This window comes from Amblyomma mixtum, chromosome 3 (assembly GCF_055824585.1).
Source record: "Amblyomma mixtum isolate Tamu chromosome 3, ASM5582458v1, whole genome shotgun sequence".
Taxonomy (NCBI): Eukaryota; Metazoa; Arthropoda; class Arachnida; order Ixodida; family Ixodidae; genus Amblyomma; species Amblyomma mixtum.
Window position 1 is genome coordinate 79,531,927 of NC_143014.1, and position 19,278 is coordinate 79,551,204.

General features: G+C 42.4%; 1 protein-coding gene across 2 annotated transcripts in view; it reads right to left on the bottom strand.

The window, feature by feature from the left end:
• The window catches only part of LOC149350735 (C-Maf-inducing protein-like), a 36,568-nt gene extending 17,809 nt beyond the window's left edge, over window positions 1-18,759 (bottom strand). Inside the window, exons 1-7 of one of the 2 annotated variants that reach the window (XM_089579850.1) lie at window positions 18,585-18,759; window positions 9,808-9,987; window positions 5,552-5,623; window positions 3,414-3,503; window positions 3,216-3,323; window positions 2,340-2,420; window positions 2,106-2,209 (exon numbers count right to left, since the gene is read on the bottom strand). In XM_089579850.1, coding sequence (XP_089435976.1) covers window positions 2,106-2,209; window positions 2,340-2,420; window positions 3,216-3,323; window positions 3,414-3,503; window positions 5,552-5,623; window positions 9,808-9,987; window positions 18,585-18,611 — 662 coding nt within the window. In that variant the 5' untranslated portion in view covers window positions 18,612-18,759. Of the gene's footprint in view, window positions 1-2,105; window positions 2,210-2,339; window positions 2,421-3,215; window positions 3,324-3,413; window positions 3,504-5,551; window positions 5,624-9,807; window positions 9,988-14,898; window positions 17,130-18,584 lie in introns of those variants that run through there. The other variant, XM_089579849.1, reaches the window with a different exon arrangement.
• Between the last annotated feature and the right edge of the window lie 519 nt (window positions 18,760-19,278).

The following is a 19,278-nucleotide window of genomic DNA, read 5'->3' on the forward strand; positions in this document are numbered from 1 at the left end:
ATGATTCCTAATATTAGTTACACCCTGCATTTCAACATAGCGCTACATAGCACCTGTGTTTGTTGTTCTCTCCTTCTGTGTATGTTCACGCAGCGCCTCGTTCAAAAGTTTGCATTTATAATACCTTCTCCAATTCATACCACAAATAAAGTCATCAAATAAAACCAGAAGATGCAAGAAAATAATTAACTACTATAAGCTTTTTATTTCATTGTAAATGTAGCCACAAGAAAAAAAAGGAATAGGGAAATGATGCCAGTGCCAGTGTTCAGATGAAATGAATACAAAGGAAACGCAGTGGCACTCTGCATAGTACTTATTTTGACTGAATAGAGCCACACAAAAAACGTGCAGCGTGTGATAAAAGCAAATCTTCCAACCTTCACAAGCAATAAAGCCCAAACAAAGTGGTGCCAAGAGCAGCTACAATGGGAGTACAGTGATTTACTGAAAGCAAGAAAAACATAGAGAAAAAGTTATTTTCCCGTGATGGTGTTCAATACACTCACAAACAACTTTTTGGCAATGCTGCTGGGGTTAGGCAGAAAAGGGAAGGAGACGGGTCTTTGTTCCCGCGCAGTGGCCAGTTTGGTTGTTCATTGTTCGGGCTGGGAGTGTGGAAGGGTGAAGTTGGTTGGAGAGCAGGTGTGGGGCACTAGAGCTGAGCAGCCCACTCTCCCCGGCACAAGGACAAAGGAGTGCCTCCTTCCCTTTCCTGCCTAGCCTCTGCTACATTGCCACAAAAACCCGTCTGAGAATAGAGAAGAAAATCTGCTCCACAATCATCTTAGATAATTTTGCACAAAGTAGCAAAAACAACACATGGCACTGGTGAGAGGCAAACGAACATTCTACATGGTATCTGCCTCATTCCAGTGGCATTTGTAGTACAACAGGTTGTTCCACATGTGCCACCATGTTCAAGATGGTGCTGATGGATGCTGCATGCAACACAAATACATTTAAAAGTAAACAGTGAGAGAGCAGCTGTCACAAATCAGTTGATCAGTTGATAGAGCACTGCAATCAAGATGCTGAGGCCATGGGTATGGATCGCACTGGCAGTATGTGGTAGTCTTTTCTTCCACTCTGTGTAAAATTACCTTTCATCTAACCCTAATCAACACCATCATGAAAAAAGGTAACATCACCCTATGCTTTCCTCAGTTTTATTTCCTGTTGGCTTCGTTTGTACAAATTTAATTATCTGAAACCTCCCTTCCCAGACTAGTACTTACACCCAATGCATGTTTTAAATTTCCTTGTTCGAACCGTATTTATTAAATGACCTTCTATACAAAGCCAGAATATTCCCAACTGTACGGCGTGCGCCTAGCAATAGGATCGAGGATGTTTGAGGCAATGCCAACACAAAGTTATGCTAGCTGTCAAACAATACATCTCGAAAAAAACCCTAGTGTAACGTATGTGCTGGGCCATCGAGGCGAAGCCCACTACTGCTTCTGCGTAAAAGGTGTTAACTCGCCGCAAGTGGCTTCGCGCAGAATACTGCAGATTCTGTCCTCACTTCGTGGAAAAAAAAATTTCCGCCACAGAAAATTTGAGACCATTATCATTACATTATACAGATACAGATTTTACCATGCTCAAGCAATGTTTGCATTTTCTGCCTACTTATTTGACCTATTAAATTTCGCAGCATAACCCGACATTAATTCATGTTGCAAAAATAGTTTGCAAAGTTAGTATTTTTATTACTGCTCCTTTCTTAAATAAAAAATTTCATACATTTGTTCTATATATTCTTTTTCTGCCAAAAGAAACATGTAAATATATTCACTACCCCAGTTAATTTTCATGTGATTATGAATTTTTCAAATGGTACACAGTGCACTCCACATCGAAGCAGGGCATGAGGATAGAGGAAGTAGTCTGGGGGGAAGGGGAGGGTGTACGCACCGAGGCACCAGCACTGAGTGCCGCTAACCCCGGTGACGCTGCTGGTGAGGCTCCAGAAAACAATGGTTGCCCATTTTTAGGTGTAGGAACTCACTGCAAGCAGCACACACCTGCTTCCAGCTGTTTCCTTCACCCAACTTAGCAGCCAACTGGTAACATCATGCAAAGGGTACAACAAAACTAACCTTCGAACAAATTCCTCCACAGCCTCTAATCCAGAGTTCTGGCAGTTCAAGGACTGAATGTACTCTTGGACAAGCAACCGTGTCATTGGGTACTTGCCAAAATCCTGCAGAGGAAGAACAATGCAAGATTGGCATAATATAACTTAACATAACAAAATTAGATAATACATAATGTATTACATAACATTACATACTAACTTAACATAAAAAAAATTATCAGAACATGCAAATTACCATGTTGCGTTTCAGTATTCGCTGAACCACAGGAGTGTACATCTCAAAAACCAACTTTGATCGAGGACATTCTCTACAATGCTGCAAAGAGACAAGCACAAAAAAAAAAAAAAACATTTATAGCAGAAATTACTTTAAAATTATAACACAACCAGCAACTGCGTGCACTACACTTCTCATAAACATGCCTACCTATCCCAAAAAGTAAGCATAAGATGGTTTATGGTTTTATGGAGTTTAACGTCCCAAAGCAACTAAGGCTATGAGGGACACCGCAATGGAGGGCTCCGGAAAATTTTGACCACCTGGAGTTCTTTAATGTGCACTGAAATCGCACTAGACACTGGCCTCTAGCATTTCGCCTCCATTGAAATGTGACCGTCGTGGGCGGGATCGAACCCACGTCTTTCGGGCCAGCAGCCGCACACCGTAACCACTGAGCCAACACGACGGCTAAGCATAAGATGCTCACACGCATTGTGATGAATACAGCTTCAACAACATACTTTATTCCACCAGGGGCATGAGCTAGTTTTCTTGTGCAGCAGCAAACATAATGATCACCAGTAAGTTTCAAACCTCTAAGCGGCATTACTTTTAAAAGAGGGCGGCATGGTATACACTACAACATGCACTATAACGGTTTGGTCAGTGAATGGAGGGTTTGTTAAACAGGCTCTAGATATAGATATGCTGTTGGTTTAAAAACTCGTTCAGAATAGGACGTCCAAGCATTTCATACATACACATAAACTGTAAAAAAAAAAAGAGTGAAAAAAAAAAAGCAAGTATGGCAATCACTACTACCTCTGTAACAAAAATAAGACAAATAGTCTTGTGTTCCACACAAGACCAAAATACCTCTAAGATACTCACCTTACAAAAATATTCGCATATCTCAGGAGTGGGTGTGGTTCTTTCCAAGAGGGGAAGAATTGATTTAATGACAGTTTCAACAGCTTTCCCAGAGAGCCATTCTTGACTCTACAAGCCAAAAATGAAAAAAGAACAAATGAACATCCTTGGCAAAAACAGAGTTTCCATTGCTTACTCTTGAACAATCACGGAACTTACCAGAACAAGGAACTTGGATATAATTTCTAGAGGACGTTGATAGATGTTTTTGTCTTGCAGAGGGGTTGTCAATGCAAGTTCAACCAAGTTCTAGAATAAAGTAGAAAGCCAATTTTGTTCAGTCAGTAATATTTGTATTTCTGCAGAAATTTCACAGAATACCATCCTAGTTATTTAGCTTGTCCCACAGGAACTTCCATTTTCCTCATATAAGCACTGCAGTAACAATGCCTGGACCACTTTTTAAATGTCTGAAAACACTCACGAAAAAACAAAAACAATCGAGATGCTTCACGGCAAGCCTAAATGGCAAGTTTGGTTGTGCACTAAAAACATGCATAAACCTAAGGCAACAACTGTGCTCTACCACTAACTATAGTTCAAGAGAACTTTTAGCTACATGTCATCATGACAAAATGTATTGCACAGTATTAACATCAAGCGGCGAAGGCATAAAAAACAGGCAAGGCAGAAGATGTATATACAAACAATTGAAAAATGATGGCATCACAAGATACCAGTTTGAGTTTGAGTAAGCTACACAGCAAAATTCGTCATGTCATGTGGCTCTCAAGTTGGTGCTTATGTTGCTTGGCTCAATAGTTGCCTATACAACCAGTGAAATGCATCCTAGAAGTAATGCAAGCAATGTGTGTCTGCATGGGGACCATCTTTGGTTTCATTCAGTGCTTATTAAAAGCAAAAAAGTACAAGCATAAGGTGGCAGCACTACAAAACAGGGTATACACACATGTACCCACAAGATTATGATACTTGTGTGATACGAAAACATAGCCCGAAATTTTTAGGAGGGAGTCTGCTTTTTGACATGAAGTGAATGAGTGAATAAGAATGAGCAAGATAATGAATGAATGAATCAATCAATCAATCAATCAATGAATCAATCAATCATATTGGTGGCACTGTCTCACTAAAAACATGAAAAACATATGATACATTCGATGAACTGTTCTCTAGGTAGTAAGTGTCCTTGAAGTAAACAGTGGTACATCTAACTAGTGCATAACAAAATGTTCACACTGTCTGCACTGCCAAAAACAAAGTAAACATGCTTGTCTAGTTTACATGCATTCAAGAGAGCACTACTAAGAATGCTTAATCCAGCCCAAGGTGTCCTGTTTTCATTGCCACTGATTGCACTAACTGCACCACATAGATGTGGCCTAGCAACAACTCAATGTGCATCTTGCAACCATTTTTGCATCTAGAACTCCATCACGGTTGACCTACATATGGTGCCACTTCATACATTTTCATGAACACTTAACAAGCACACCATGAGGGTTAATCTCTTGGCTTACTAGGAAGCTAGTACAATAGAACACATCGGAACTCATATGAACAGCTATAGCAAGATATGATGCATATTGATGTTAAAAGGAAAGTACTGTAGTTTGTTTTATATAATACAAAAATTGACACTGATGATTAATCAGGAATATCTTGGGTACTAAAAATAATTACACGAAACAAAAGTACATGAATCATTAAGCAAGAAAAAACACCAAAACAGTTGCTCCATTTAAAATGGCACACAATACAGCTTTATTAAGGAGGTAATGCCAATAGATGTTAACACCGATGTCCACAGGCGCAGCACCAGATGAACTGTCACACATATGCAATCATGCCAAGTCTACAGCATGCCTCTGCCAGATCCTCAGTATGCCATTAATCTCTAATAAACTATATGTACATGATAACACATTTACCAAAATGCATGTACTCTTTCACAAAATATATGTGGAAACGGCATCATTACAATAATAAAATTTCATGCAAAAAAAAAGCTTCATACAAAAGCACACTTCATTTTATACTCTTTGTTTGCCTCACCACAGCTATCTCAATAACTACAATAAGATCAACCTCCTCTAATTTCTTCCAAAATAAAAAATAATTCACACTTTAAATAAGAGAATGAAGCCTACATACAGATTGGCGAAAGAAAGCCTAGGCATGACTAGAGCAGCGAAGAGTTATATGGCAGTGCAAACAGCAGCCCACAAAAGTAATTTTTGCATTCAGGCTACGACACAACATTCACACAAAAAGAATAGTGACTAGACATAAGCCAGTAGCTATTCTTACAAGAAAATGAGCTCATATTATCTTACCTTCAGTTCTTTAGTCACAACTTCTATCCTTCGTGATGTCATGAGAATCTTTTCATGCTTCAGTAGGCTTTTCTGTTTCAAGGGCAAATTGCAACGAATGACTTTTAAGAACAAGCATCCCAATACTTACTTGTACTTGGAACTTTGAATAGTACAGCCTTTAATCTGCCTCTCTAATAAGGCACCAAATCAGTACTTTTGCTCTGACTTCTAGCTACTGAGAGTAGTTTTCAAACATCTCAGACTAAGCTGGTCCATGGGCAACAAGCATTAAAAGATGTTTAAAATCATCGCCAGTAAACCAAACAAACCCTTCTGGAATAAGTAAAAGACAACCTGCAAAGTTGCATGCAACTTAAAGGGACAAAATACTGAATTTTAAGGACCCAATTTTTTTTCACCGCAACTGAAAGCTCGCTGTCTAAGGTGCTTGATTATGCAGAGGTTTTGTTAGAAATGCTGTAGACGATTTTATCGAGAATTTTTAAATGAGTGTGCGCACCAGTTTTTATGTGGGCCAATGCTGGAAACCAAGATCAGCAAAAGCAATGGTCATTGTACGCTGGCAGAAGCCATGTACCAAAGTCTAATATAAATCTCACCCCCTCAGACAGCAATCAGACATTTTTAAGGCGAAAGCCTTTAATGCCTCATACTGTCGTGAACAAGGAATGTTAGCAAATGTGTCCATGTTTCGGCGTCACTACTTAAAAAAAAAAAAAAAACTCTGTCGAGGCTGGGAATCGAACCAGGGCCTTTGGCATTTGAAGCGGAGACGCTACCACTCCGCCACGAAGGCTCAGGGTTTGGGCATGAATAAAGGCACATCTAGTGAATGCATGGGTGTCATAAATAAAATAAAAAAATGACAAAAATAAAAAATAAAGAAGAAACAGAACAAACAAAAATAAAAAATAAAAACGAAAAATAAAAAACACAGTGCGCCAGGAAACGCTTTCGCCTTGCAGCACTTTAGAGAGCCAAAGTGCCCCCTGAATTTTTTTAAAATAGAGCAGCATCCATTTCAGTTTCCACACCCAAAGCTGCTATCTTTGCCAAAAGTAACCGAGCAGCCGCGCCAGTGCTGCTATCTTCGGCGCTGGCCGTTGCTCCCTGGCTGCGAGTGTAAATTGGCTGACATAAGCCTCCGCCCTCACTCAGTATGACAGCACTCCAAAGGTGCGAAATTGCTCGCCGCACATACTGCCTGCTTGCTCCTTATCATCCAAGGAAGGAGGGCAAAAATGTGGTATTACATCACCAAGTTTACACTTGCAGCTGGGGAGCAGCGGCCAGCGCCGGGGACCGCAGCGCCGCCGCTCGGCTGACAGCTCACTCCTGCTGCTCTCCTGCTGCTCTTGCAGCTGCTCGGTTAATTTTGGCAAAGGGTGCACTTCATTGACGAAAGTGCCATTTTGCGTTGAAACCCAGCCATTATTGATGTAGCGCGCTGGAATATCACATCTTGGTAAGATATCACTGATTTGTATTAATTGCATAGAGTTTTTTTCTTTCTGGAGTGTTTATCATGTTTTATTAAAGTTTAAGCTCTCTCTCCAGTGCACCTTTCGATAAAAAGCAATACACCCTTCCCATCACTGAAGATGCGCTTCTAGCTTTTGTCACCAGATAGTGTCACTGTGTTTTGTACTCCTTGGATGAAGCGGCAACTGAGGTTCACTAAAACTTCCATTGATGAAGTGCACATGACTCTGCCACAACAGCTTTGGGTGTGGACACTGAAATGGACTATTCTACATTAAAAATGTCTAATTACAGTCTGAGGGGGCAAGATTTACATTAGTCTTTGGTACATCTCTTCTGCCAATGTGCAATTGCCATTGCTTTTGCTAATCATGGTTTCCAGCATCGGCCTACATAAAAACAAGCATACGCACTGATCAAAAAATTCTCGGTAAGAACTGCCTACAGCGTTTATAACAAAACCGTTGTGAAATCGAGCACTGTAGGCAGCAAGCTTTGAGTTGCGCTGGAAAAAATTGGGTGTTTAATATTCAGTGTTCTGTACTGTACCTTTAAATCTGGAGTAACACTTCACCCACATTCATGACCACCTCACACTCTTCCTTTGCAACGAAAGAATAGTCAGTTGTTAAGTTTTCTTGTTACCCAAAGAAAGGTAATCATGAGACAAAATTATAGGCAAAATAATTTGGAACCTCTGAATTGTTTAACAGAGTGAAACATTAAACTGCTGGTTTCCTTTACTGCTGTGATTAGTTAGCAAAGTAATGCAGCCCACAGTGGGCCATGGTCTGTTGTTGTTAGCTGCTGTTAGTTTTAGTGGTATCGTGCTTTAGTGTCTGCGGGCAAGTACATGACATCTGCTAGTCTCCATGCAGTGCCTTCAGCTTTGTCCGCTGGCAGGCTACTTTTTTTTTTTTAAGGCTTATTTTCACATACAAATAGCGTTTAAAATGGTTTTTCAGATATCTGGTCAAAAAGCAAGAATAGGGTCATGCCGGGTTAACCTGAAAACAAATGGCCATAACTATGCATGACTATGTATTCAGTGTAGTCCTATAAATAGATGGATGCTCTTCTGCTATCCAGGTGAGGTGTCAGCCCACAAACAAGAATCTGCGGAAATGGGGCGGGCGGACATGAAAAATGTGGAGATGGAAAATTACATGTAGACATGCAAAACTGTCAATGTGTTTAAAGTCAAAATCAAGTGACCTATGAAGGCAAAGATTTCATTTAGGTCCAAGTTCTTCGCAGCCCACTTGAAAGATCTTGAAAACTTTGAAATTACAGTTTTGCTACTATGTAAAGAATGCAGACATCCAAAGCTTGTGAGACGCACTTGACAGTGCTCAAAGCTGTTTAGCAAAAGTGACATCTTAGATCTGACAATGTGTGGCATTATCTGCAAAAAGGGAAAAAATGACCTAACAGTGGTTTAATTGGCAATGTAACTATTTTACACACAGCACAATTAACGATTTTAATTTAGTCCACCTAGGACACTCTACGATATGTTGTACGAATGTTGTCATTCATAGCTCCTTTCAACCAAGTTAGAAGGTTGAAAAAAAATATTAAACTTTCAGAAACTTCATGAGCGTAAATTGCTGGGCTAGTTGGTTCATAATGTTGTCAGGGTGGAACCAGCGGAACACAGACGCAGGACAAGAAAAGGAGGTACACACACCACACCGCTGGGTGTGTGTACCTCCTTTTCTTGTCCTGTGTCTGTGTTCCGCTGGTTCCACCCTGACAACAAAAACTTCATATTTCGCAGTTTTGTAGATTTTGACATTTTAAATAAAAAATTTAGGACCCAAATCAAAGTACTGCTCCCAACAGTGACTAAATTTCTTCAAACAAGACAAGGTTCACACAGAATAGTGCACCAGCTTCCCAATGAGAACATTCAGCATTTCTTATAATTTTAATAGGAAACCTCATTTTGCTTGTGCTGGAAGTTGCTTCAAGATGAACTACATACAAAACTCACAAAATGTTGAGAATGCACAAACGTAAGGACGGCAATACTTGCTGAACCACCTTATGATAGAGAGCAATGTTACTGGCGAGAAAATGTGTATAAACAAGACCCACAGAACAAAGCATGCTCCATCGGAAGAGGAAAAAAATGTTGCCACATTCTCAGTGACCTCAATTTGCCACTGTCACAGCACTCTTTGAATGAAATTTCCAAGCAACTGACATCGTGGGTGACCCTTATGCATGCCTGTGAGCCCATTCATGTGTGTTCTGAACTGCTGTTAGCCACTATGGGCCTGAATGCTCTTTGTTTAGAAAAACACAGTCAAGCTTGCCCTGATGGACAGCAGCTGTTCACAAGGGTCCTTCAGAGCAACCAGATGGGAATCTTGTTCATGTGTGCAAAGAACTTTATTTTTTGGCAGTCCCATAGGAGGCAGCATAACCATTTCTGATGAACTGTTACAGTCCATATTCTTATGCTTTTTTGTTTGCACATTAACAACACGCAATAAATATGTGACCCTGTGCACATTAATTGGAATCAAATACCAAAACTGCATTGACTATCAGCTTCAGCATAAGTGATGCAATCCTCAATAACTGCAATCAATAGTATCAAGTCATTTCTCAAAGTCAAGGTGGACAGGTGGGCAACAAAAGTAAATTTTGCGAATTTACTAATGCTAGGCTAACACTATTAAAGCTGCAGTTTTGCCAGTGCACTGTGCTCAAATTAATACAGATTTAATAGGGGAAAACTAGAGAGGCACAAGGGCACTTACTTTCCAAAGGATAGAGTGGAGCCACTGATCACGCAGATATCCATTGGCCGCCTGGAGCAGAAGGGAGCCCTCAGGAATGACTACACGCAGGCAGAACTTGTGACTAGGGTCCCATCGACACAGGGAATACACATCTTCCATAACACTGTAGCTCACTGGCTGCTCCATGAAGCCACTGGGCTGCAATAGGATTATGGAATACTATCAAAACAAGTTACCAAAGCACAGTTCATTTCTTGAGCATCAGTGCTGAAAATCCTCGACTGCTGCCACAATCACCGAACACAACACACCAGAGCACAGACATAACTCTGATAACATACTTCAGTAGCACCACACTTTCAAACTTTCAGAAACAATTAGTTTATGTGGCCATTAAGCCTAAATCTCTTATTCTTATGCCATCAGTGTATACTATATTATCACACTATGCTTACCTACAGCCAAAGCACTCTGAGCAAAGTGGGCACCTTTAGCAAAATGCATGATTTAGGATGTACCCAGGGTGCCTCAGTGAAAAAAAAAGAGTGGTATAGGTAGTGAGAATGAAACTGAAACAGTACTGTCGCTGGTTAGCAAGTGCAAAATGGTACTTTTTTTATTTCAAACTCAACAAATTAATTTGTTCAAACAATCACATAACTTTGGTTTCGTGACTAAAGTTCTGTGACTAGAAATTTCAAGGCGCAGTCAACAGTACTGTATGAGGCAGCTGAGTGCATGCATGAGTTGCATCGCTACTGAAACACGGTTCCATGCAATTTCCCTTGCATCCATGGTATTAGATATTTATAATAATGCACACATATGGCACTGAAATACTAACAAGCAGGTTCAGTACACCTCTTAACTGCACAAAATCACACCTCACAACCCTTTCAACATGTTTTGTTGACTTCTGACGCCACTGGTACAGAAAATGGATGCCTGACTGAGAAGGTATAAACAGCATGCATACTGCAGGTTTCAATGGCACAAAATGATGGCTGCTGCCACTAAACCTGCAGTCAAGTATCTAAGGCTGCTGTACCAAGTCTAATCTGGACATCATCATGCAACAGTTACAACTCTTGACTGCTAGTGCAATCCTTCGCAAATGTCCTGAGAGGCCACTTGATTTGCTGCTCAGCAGTAGCAGAGCAACAGTAGCTCTCCTAAAAATTCGAAGCTTTGAATGGATTAGGAGGAAATCTCCCTTGCCCTTAAGAAATTTGGTGAACAGGAGATGCTATATAGGAGCACTGCAGGGCCCAGAAGCAAACTCGGTGACCTGGGAACTCCAGAAAAGGTACACTCCTGCAAAGTCTTCCATATATCATCCATCACAGAAGTCCTGCAAGCCCAAGTTCCCAAGGCTAGACTGGGTTTCATATGTCTTTTGGAAAAATGCCTGTGCTGATTTGTTCTTGTGACTAAGTGCAATAGTGGAATTCATCACCATCACTTTTAATTACAAAACCGGTGAGCTGTACTGATCACTACATCACTATTATGCCCTGTGCCCACACCCAAAATGGAAGCTATGGCCTGATAACTTTGAAACTGATGGCTCACACACACCTCAGTACTCATTTCTAAACGCCTTCATCATTCATTCATGAAGTTACTGATGAAGTTGATGGTGCTCATGAATTTTTCTGGCACAAGGGCATCTCTGGCAAAAGAGCACCAATCATATCTTTACTGGTCAACTCAGGTACATCCGCCATCAAAAGTTTACGGAAGGAAAGCGATTCTCTCAAAGATATTTCACTTCTTTCCATCAAAAGCACATTGCTTGAAGTTTAATGGTGCATTGTGTAATTAGTAAGATAAGAATTCGACTGCATATATCTATTCTAGGATGCATTTTTCATTAATATTTCCCTCAATACGCGTTGTGGGGCTAGTTCGTTCGTTCTCAGAATTCTTTTTGCGCACACAAAGATGACACAATAAGACAAGGGAGACAGGACGGAATGCAAAAGAGTTGAAAGTTTGCGCTCTGTCCAACCTCCCTTGTCTTATTGTGTCGTCTTTGTGTGCGCAACAAGAATTCTGAGAATATTTCCCTCCATAGCCTTTTGACTGCAGGTGTACAAATTCAGTGAAGTTTCTGAAACATTCAGTGACTTGAAGGTGGTGATAACATATGACACCTTCAGTGCCAAACATTCAAAAACAAAACAACTTATTAATTCCAAAATGGCTTTGCACTGTTTCAAAGCAATACTTCTTTCTTTCATTTGATCTTCAACCTCCTTTTCACTTTAGCTGCACTTAACCAAGCTACAAAGGAAACGTGCTAGTTTTATGATGCTGACAGATGTCTGGAGATGCATGCTATGTGGAAGAGAAACACATTCCCGACATCTTTGCAGAGAAAGTGAGTCAAGTGGCTTGAATGTATCCTGGACTACGAAACAGTAAAAGTCCTGACCTGAAGGTAATAACAGGTGGCATAGAGACAAACACATAACACGAGTTCAGATGCCATTTTTGCCCTCAGCCTATTTTATTTCCTACCATTACAGTCAGGATGTGGCCTTCAGTTCTAAAGACAGCATCCCATTTATTTGTCATGCCTAAACTTTGCTTAGTTTCCATTATGTAGTACCATATAAAAGCTGAGTGAAATCTTTTTGTGCAACAAATATAAAAGTTATCTACAGTAAGCAAAACCACAGCTTCCTTCAAGTTCCTCAAGAAGTAAGCTGTGTTTTCACATCACATTTTCAAATCAAATATGAAAAATCTGCCCCTATCATTCTTTATTCACCTTCAATAATAAAAACAGTAAAAAAAATTACAATACTTGCTTGCTACAGGTAGACCTCGCTTTGCAAAGGTGTACCCAAAATCTAAATAACCAGGTATACATTTTATTGATACTTTTGTAACACTGACCAAAGCAACTCTATTGTAATGGAAAGCGCTCTCTTGTGTGCATTTCATGGTCTATCAACATAGGCATAAGCAAAAGGGATCAGATGAAAGCCCTTTGTAGTCTATTACTTTCTGAGAAACTCGTGTTAGATGAGAGCATGGAAATCTCGTTTCATTTAGAATTACAAACACTGGTTTCTGCTCATACAAAAAGAAAACAGTGAACCACCAACTTGTATACCACGCAGCTAACTTGATGCATAAGGTTGGCATACGGAGGTAGGTCTTTGATCCCTTTTAGTTTAGTTTAGTTTATGGGGCTTAATGTCCCAAAGCGACTTAGGCTATGAGACGCCGTAGTGAAGGGCTCCGGAAATTTCGACCACTCGGGGTTCTTTAACGTGCACTGACATCGCACAAATGAACTACTAGCCCTTCTGCCCTGAATTTTTGGCCTCTTCATTTGATGCAAGGCACAGTGCAGTTGAATACTAACCTCAGTAGCACAGGATATTACAGCACTAGTGCTTTTTTTAAATATTACCCTTACTCCTTATTTAATAACTTTTAAAAGAAAAACACTTTGTCAACACTAATTTATTTAGTTACTGGATGTAAAAAAGGTGAGACTGAAGAAACATCACACATGCATTGACGATACAGAGCTTTATCATTTCTAGCTGCCTATAAAGCTGAGCTTTATCATTTCTACCTGCCTATAAAGCTGATACACAACATTTTCATGACCCTAGTATGGTAGTTGCTATATGCCAAAGGATTCTGGATTAATTTTGACAACTTGGAATTCTTAATGTTTTTACATTATATTATGTTAAAACTGCAAGTAACTTTGAACAAGAAATGAGTGCTCCATATCAAAGCACAAGGTTTTCATTCCACAGGTCGTTACAGTACCACTGCCCCATATGTGTGTACACCTAACACTGAATGCAGCAAGTATGAAGTATAAACTCCAAGGGAAGACCTGGTTTGTGTTTCTGTCTTTTTTGGTCCCATTCTGTTGTGGCACCCTGCCTGACAGCTTGATGGGGCAAGTAACTGCGTATGCATAGTGACATTCAATGAAAAAGAATTTTTTTTATATATAATTAAAAGGCCTCCAAACCAGCGTTCAAGTAGCATAACTGAGCTTGTTACTTAACATAAGAAGCCCTACCGCGATTTAAATGGTTCCATAAAAAGCACTGCACCTTTTTTGTAGTATGCAGAACGCTTAGTTCCAAACTAAAACTGAGCAGTAAGTACTGGTATGAATGATTTTCACCCAACAGGGTGGAAATTACATTACACAAGTCATCAGCCAAACTAAGGTGTGTTACACGGTAAGTTTAATATGGTATTTCTCTATTAACATAGTTCAAATGAGCAACAAAAGCTCCACTGCCTTGATTTGAAGCAACTCAAGAAGCACAGCATGTAACAATCCCGCTAACATTCATAGTTTTCAAAAGCGAATGTCATTACAATACAAGTTCAACCTTCTGATACACAGCACATGTGGTAGAGCAAAAGCTGTTGCAAAAATCTCGCACTCATTCAATTTCTGTGCACTTCCTTCTGGGATTTCTAAGTACAGACAATGTCTCGCAAGAACAGAGATCCATCACAAACACCTGCAAAGAGAGAGTTCGCAGTTTTATGAATGGCTGTAGCGGTCTTGCAGCAATAGCAAGCGCAGCATAATGCGAAACACAGCAAAAGGGGCACCGCACGACAACCTTTGGTGGCGGTTGTTTTTTTCATTCATTCAGTATAGTTGGTGGGTACGGGGCGAGCACAAAACTCTTACAATTAAGAAGTGTATATGGCATGCGTGTTGCGCGTGTTGATATTTCCGAACATCCGGCTAGTAATAACGGGTTTTCCTTCTTTTCAGAACCTACGTCATCGATTTCATTCGATACACGTGTTGTAAAAGCGAGAGCTAATAGTACGCCTTGCTGGCAGAGGCACAGCGTTTCGTAACAATAGCAATACGGCAACAGAGGACTACACTTTGCACCGGCTAACATGCAGATATTCCTATCCGTCTTCAATGGTTGGTCGAGAAAGACCGAATTCACCCCAGAATAAAAGAAAAGCACAGAAAACGATATGAGAAAATGTGGCTACGGTGAAAGTAACCGTGCGCGACTAATTATCAAGAACGATTAGATTGGCTGCGCGAGGGAACTTTCGAAATGTCAAAAGGAGACGGCAACATACCATCTTCGACGACATCTCCGAAGTGCCGAGGATGACTTTGTGAGTCTCCCAACGTCGAAGAAACTTGGAGCTGAGGATTTTGCTAATGACAGTGCGGCTGTGGTTGAGCCTACAGAGCTGCACGTCGCCTTCGTGCGTTAGTTTGAACTTGGGTCCCTGGGCGCAGCAAGCAGCAGCGGGCGGCGCGGAGGCCGGACCCGGTGGTGATTCCGGCCGCTCCGCACTAGTTCCCGCAAGGGCTGAGCAGTCACTGCTGTCGCTCGACAGAGAGTCGACAGATGTCTGGGCTCCGCCCGTGGAGAACACATTGCGGACGAAGTTGGTCTGAGCACTGCTGCCAGCTATGCTACTGCTGCTCTGTTCGTCCGGTGGCAGTAATCGTCGCGAGCCAGGCTCCTGTACGCTGCGGCTGTTGTTCGGCTGCTCCTCCATCGCTGTCGGTATGCGCGGCTTCACTCGCACTATAGCCGACTAAGCCAGCGCGGAAAGTGCATGCAGCCTAACAGCCGGCATGCGCGTCCGAGGCGATACTTTGCCCATGATGGTACGGCTTCACATTGTATGACCGTAGGAACATTACCGGACTGCAAACTGCACAAACGACTTGGCACAGTCTGCCCAAACCGACTGTTGCGACTTGCGGCTCGCTAGAGCTCTACATCAGCCGGAGGATCGGTCTCGGCCTAACATTGGAGAGAACTCAGGCTTAAATTTAACCTGATTGCATTATCCACTATCGCGCTTCCTTCGCTTCTCGTAAAGAAACATGGTTCTGAATGTCGACGCTAGTTAAATCCTCCTGTCGCCATTGTATAACAGGAAGTGCCTTTGCCGCCTTTGCTCCCCGCTGTAACAGCAAATAAGGATATGACGTCCATGTGTTGCCCTTGGCAACAGCCGCGCTAGCCGCGCTATGCAGGCGAAACCGAAACAAACGGTTTACCACGAGTTGCACAAGAGCGTCGACCGAGAGCACCGAGGCGGCACCGGAACGACCGGGAGCAATGACTGCGGCTCCCGCACAGGGGCGCTGATAGTGAGTGTGCTAAAGCCCGAACACGCTTTCCTCGCAGAAGACGGGGCTGCGGATTTGTTTTATTCTTTTGTTTTTAGCATGACCATATTAACCTACATATTAACTCACAATATATGCATCACAGTAAATACACTGCAATCCTCTCCGTGACGTCGCATCTCCGTTCTTTACAAGGCCGCTTATCCCCTCTATGCGACAATCAGATGGTACACGCACAGCGGCACAGGCAAATGACTCGCACCAGAAAAATAACGCACACGGCAATGGCGGCATATGCGCGAAGCGATATATAGATAGGCGTGTGCGAATATACGATAATTTCGAATATTCGGTCGAATAGTAAAGTATTCGGTATTCAATTCGATCCGAATGTCTGGTAGCGAATAAAGTTTCGGAACTCTTGCTACGTGTGGTTACGGCACGGTACACCTCCTCCGGGATGGCAACGCGGCGCGCGCGCAACCAAAGCTCCTACTCCGCGCTTCATGGCTGCGCTCCCGCACGTATGCCAGAGTCGGTCCGGGCATGTTCACGGCAACAGACTTGTGCAGACTGAAGCACAACGCCCAGATCTGAACCTGCCAGGTGTCTGCGGACGCGATGCTCGCGGTGCGCACGCGCCGTAACCGGCACGGCGGCGTGTATAAATAGATATAGTCACGGCCGGTCTCGACCAGTATATGAACTCTATGGTCGCGACCTTCTAGGCACTATAATAGCGCAGATCCGCTTCTGCGCGCCACCAGTGCGCACGCGTTGATTGGTCACGACGGGGCAAGCGTGCAAACAGCTGGTTGGCGTCTGTCGTTTCGTGGCGTCCTGCACAGTATTGTTTTTCCTGTGCCGCTCGTGCCTCTATTGGCTAAACGCGATCACATGGTTGAAAATCATCCATACATTGCCCTGCAGTGGGCGTAGTCAGACTGATGATCATGACACTTGGGAGAAGCCAACTCCTTTGCATCGTTTAGTACTAGACTGTTGCTGACATCCTATTCGTACACCTACTAGCTGTTCTCGTGCTTTGCGACATTTTATATTGACCGCGTGCACATGTTCACTGAAAACGATGTTTTCTTATCAGTAACACGATATATATATATATATCGCAAGCGTTCGCCGATTGTTGAAAAAAAAAAAACGTTTGTGATTTGTGGCGCTTAATTAGGCGGCGTCACCCATCCACCACATGTAAAGCCCCTAAATAAACATTGAGGGGCTTTAACCACATGGCAAGTACTCTGTTCGTCTCCTCTTGAGGTAGGCCTTGGTGCAGCCGACGCATAGAAGCGCGGGATTCAGTACAGCAGTAATCTGCCTGAAATAAGGCAAGTTCGGTAGCCAGAATCAAGCGGATTGAGCCTGCACTCGCTCTAACCAGTGCACCAATTCCGCTTCTTGCATACAAGAGTTGCGGCTTTCCCTGGAGGAGCAATATGGCGGACCTACGCGCGACTCGTAAGCGGATCGCGATGACTGCCGCGATCTATGCTAAATCTCTGAAATCGGAGGACGTGCGGCTCCCTTTACTTCCTCGGAACGAGTCTGAGCTAACTGCAGCTGCCGCTCTTCTGCTCGTGAAATTCGCGAAACACGCTCGACGGCGTGGGCACGAGAGGAAGCTACCGAGACATCATGACACATGGAGATGGGCGCGCCCCTTTCCCACACCCGCGGGGTGGCGCTGGGCGCGCGGTGCGTTGCAAACTTTTGGTTAATTGTTGTGGAGACGAAGGAGACGCTCTAGGTTTCAGTTTCAGCGCAACTGAGTCAGGTGTGATGATTTTCGACAATACAACTGAGCAGGTGCTTACAATACAAGGCCACGAAATACGCAGAGTGGCTGAACACAAATACTTCGGGATATGGCTAAACGAAGGGCAGATATAAACAGAAAAGCGTGAACAGTCTCTTAATGCAAAGGGGCGAAGAGGCGCCGGAATAATAAAAACATAAGGCATTATGGGGGTACAACAAATATGAAGTACTGAGAGGTATTTCGAAAGGAATAATGGTGCCTGGGGGTACAACAAATATGAAGTACTGAGAGGTATTTCGAAAGGAATAATGGTGCCGGGGCTTACTTTCGGGAATGTGGTTCTGTGCTTAAGGGCAGAAGTTCAGTCAAGATTAGACGTAAATCAGTTGAGCTGTTGGAAGATTAGCACAAGGTGCACACTGCCAAACCACAAACGAGGCAGTACAAGGGGATATGGGCTGGGCATCGTTTGAAGCACGGGAAGCTCAGAGTAAAATACCATATGAAGAACGCCTGAGGAAATTGGACGATAATAGGTGGGCAGCTAAGGTATTATACAGGAAGAGCGTTGACTCGCAGTGGTGGAAAAGAACTAGGAAACTAACCACTAAGTATGCTGGACACGAGGGCGGAGAAAAAAAGAGCATTAAACGACAGGTTAAAAACGCGGAAGTTAAAAATTGAATTCAATGGAAAAGAAGCATAGTGTAGAACTATATCGATACTGGAAAAGGCAGATCAGGAAAGAATTTTTCTATGATAACTCAAGAGGCAGTGCCTTACCCTTTGAAGCTAGGTCAGGGTGTCTTAGAATGAGAAGCTACAAAAAAAAATTTAGTGAAGATGATGACAAATGTGCTGTGTGGTAGATATGTAGAAACAATTGAACACCTCATGCTCAAATGTGATGGTATTCATCCGGATGTCGATGCAGGCACAGTCACTCTTCCTGAGGCCCTAGGCACCTTCCTGAGGGTATAAAGATAACAATGGTCATGTAAATAAATCTGGAATGGAAGTTAGCAAAAAGTGATTAGAAGATTGGTGGCTGAAAAGCAGAGAGGTGACATAAGGTTAGAAGTGTAGGAAACTGTAGTGAAAGAAAATGGCAAATTTTAATGAGAATTTACAACACAGTTGAACAAAAAAAAAAGAAGCTGAGCATGGTGGCGATTGCCACCACCCCGTTTCAAAGGAGGCGCTCCTATCCATCCATCCTATAAAGGTGTGTACGCCTAGCGGGTGTTCATGGAGTCGTCGCTTATTGCTGCGCAACGATGTAATCGCAATAAAGACCAGCAGTCAGGGGTCCCACAGATAGGTCTCACACCCCACAAATATGTCGGCTCCCCGTCCGTCGACCGCCATTTTTGAACGTCGACAGTCAACACAGCTTCAATGAATGTGACAATTCTTTTTTTCTTGTAATGGCTTTGTGTGTTTAAAAAGTACATGATTTTGAATATTCCTGTTGTGCCATTCAACAACCTCTTGTGTGCTCGAAGTATTCGAAACATTCGCTTCGAAATTATTTGAAGCAAATTAATATTCGCTTCAAACCAAAAACCCTGCTATTTGCACGTGC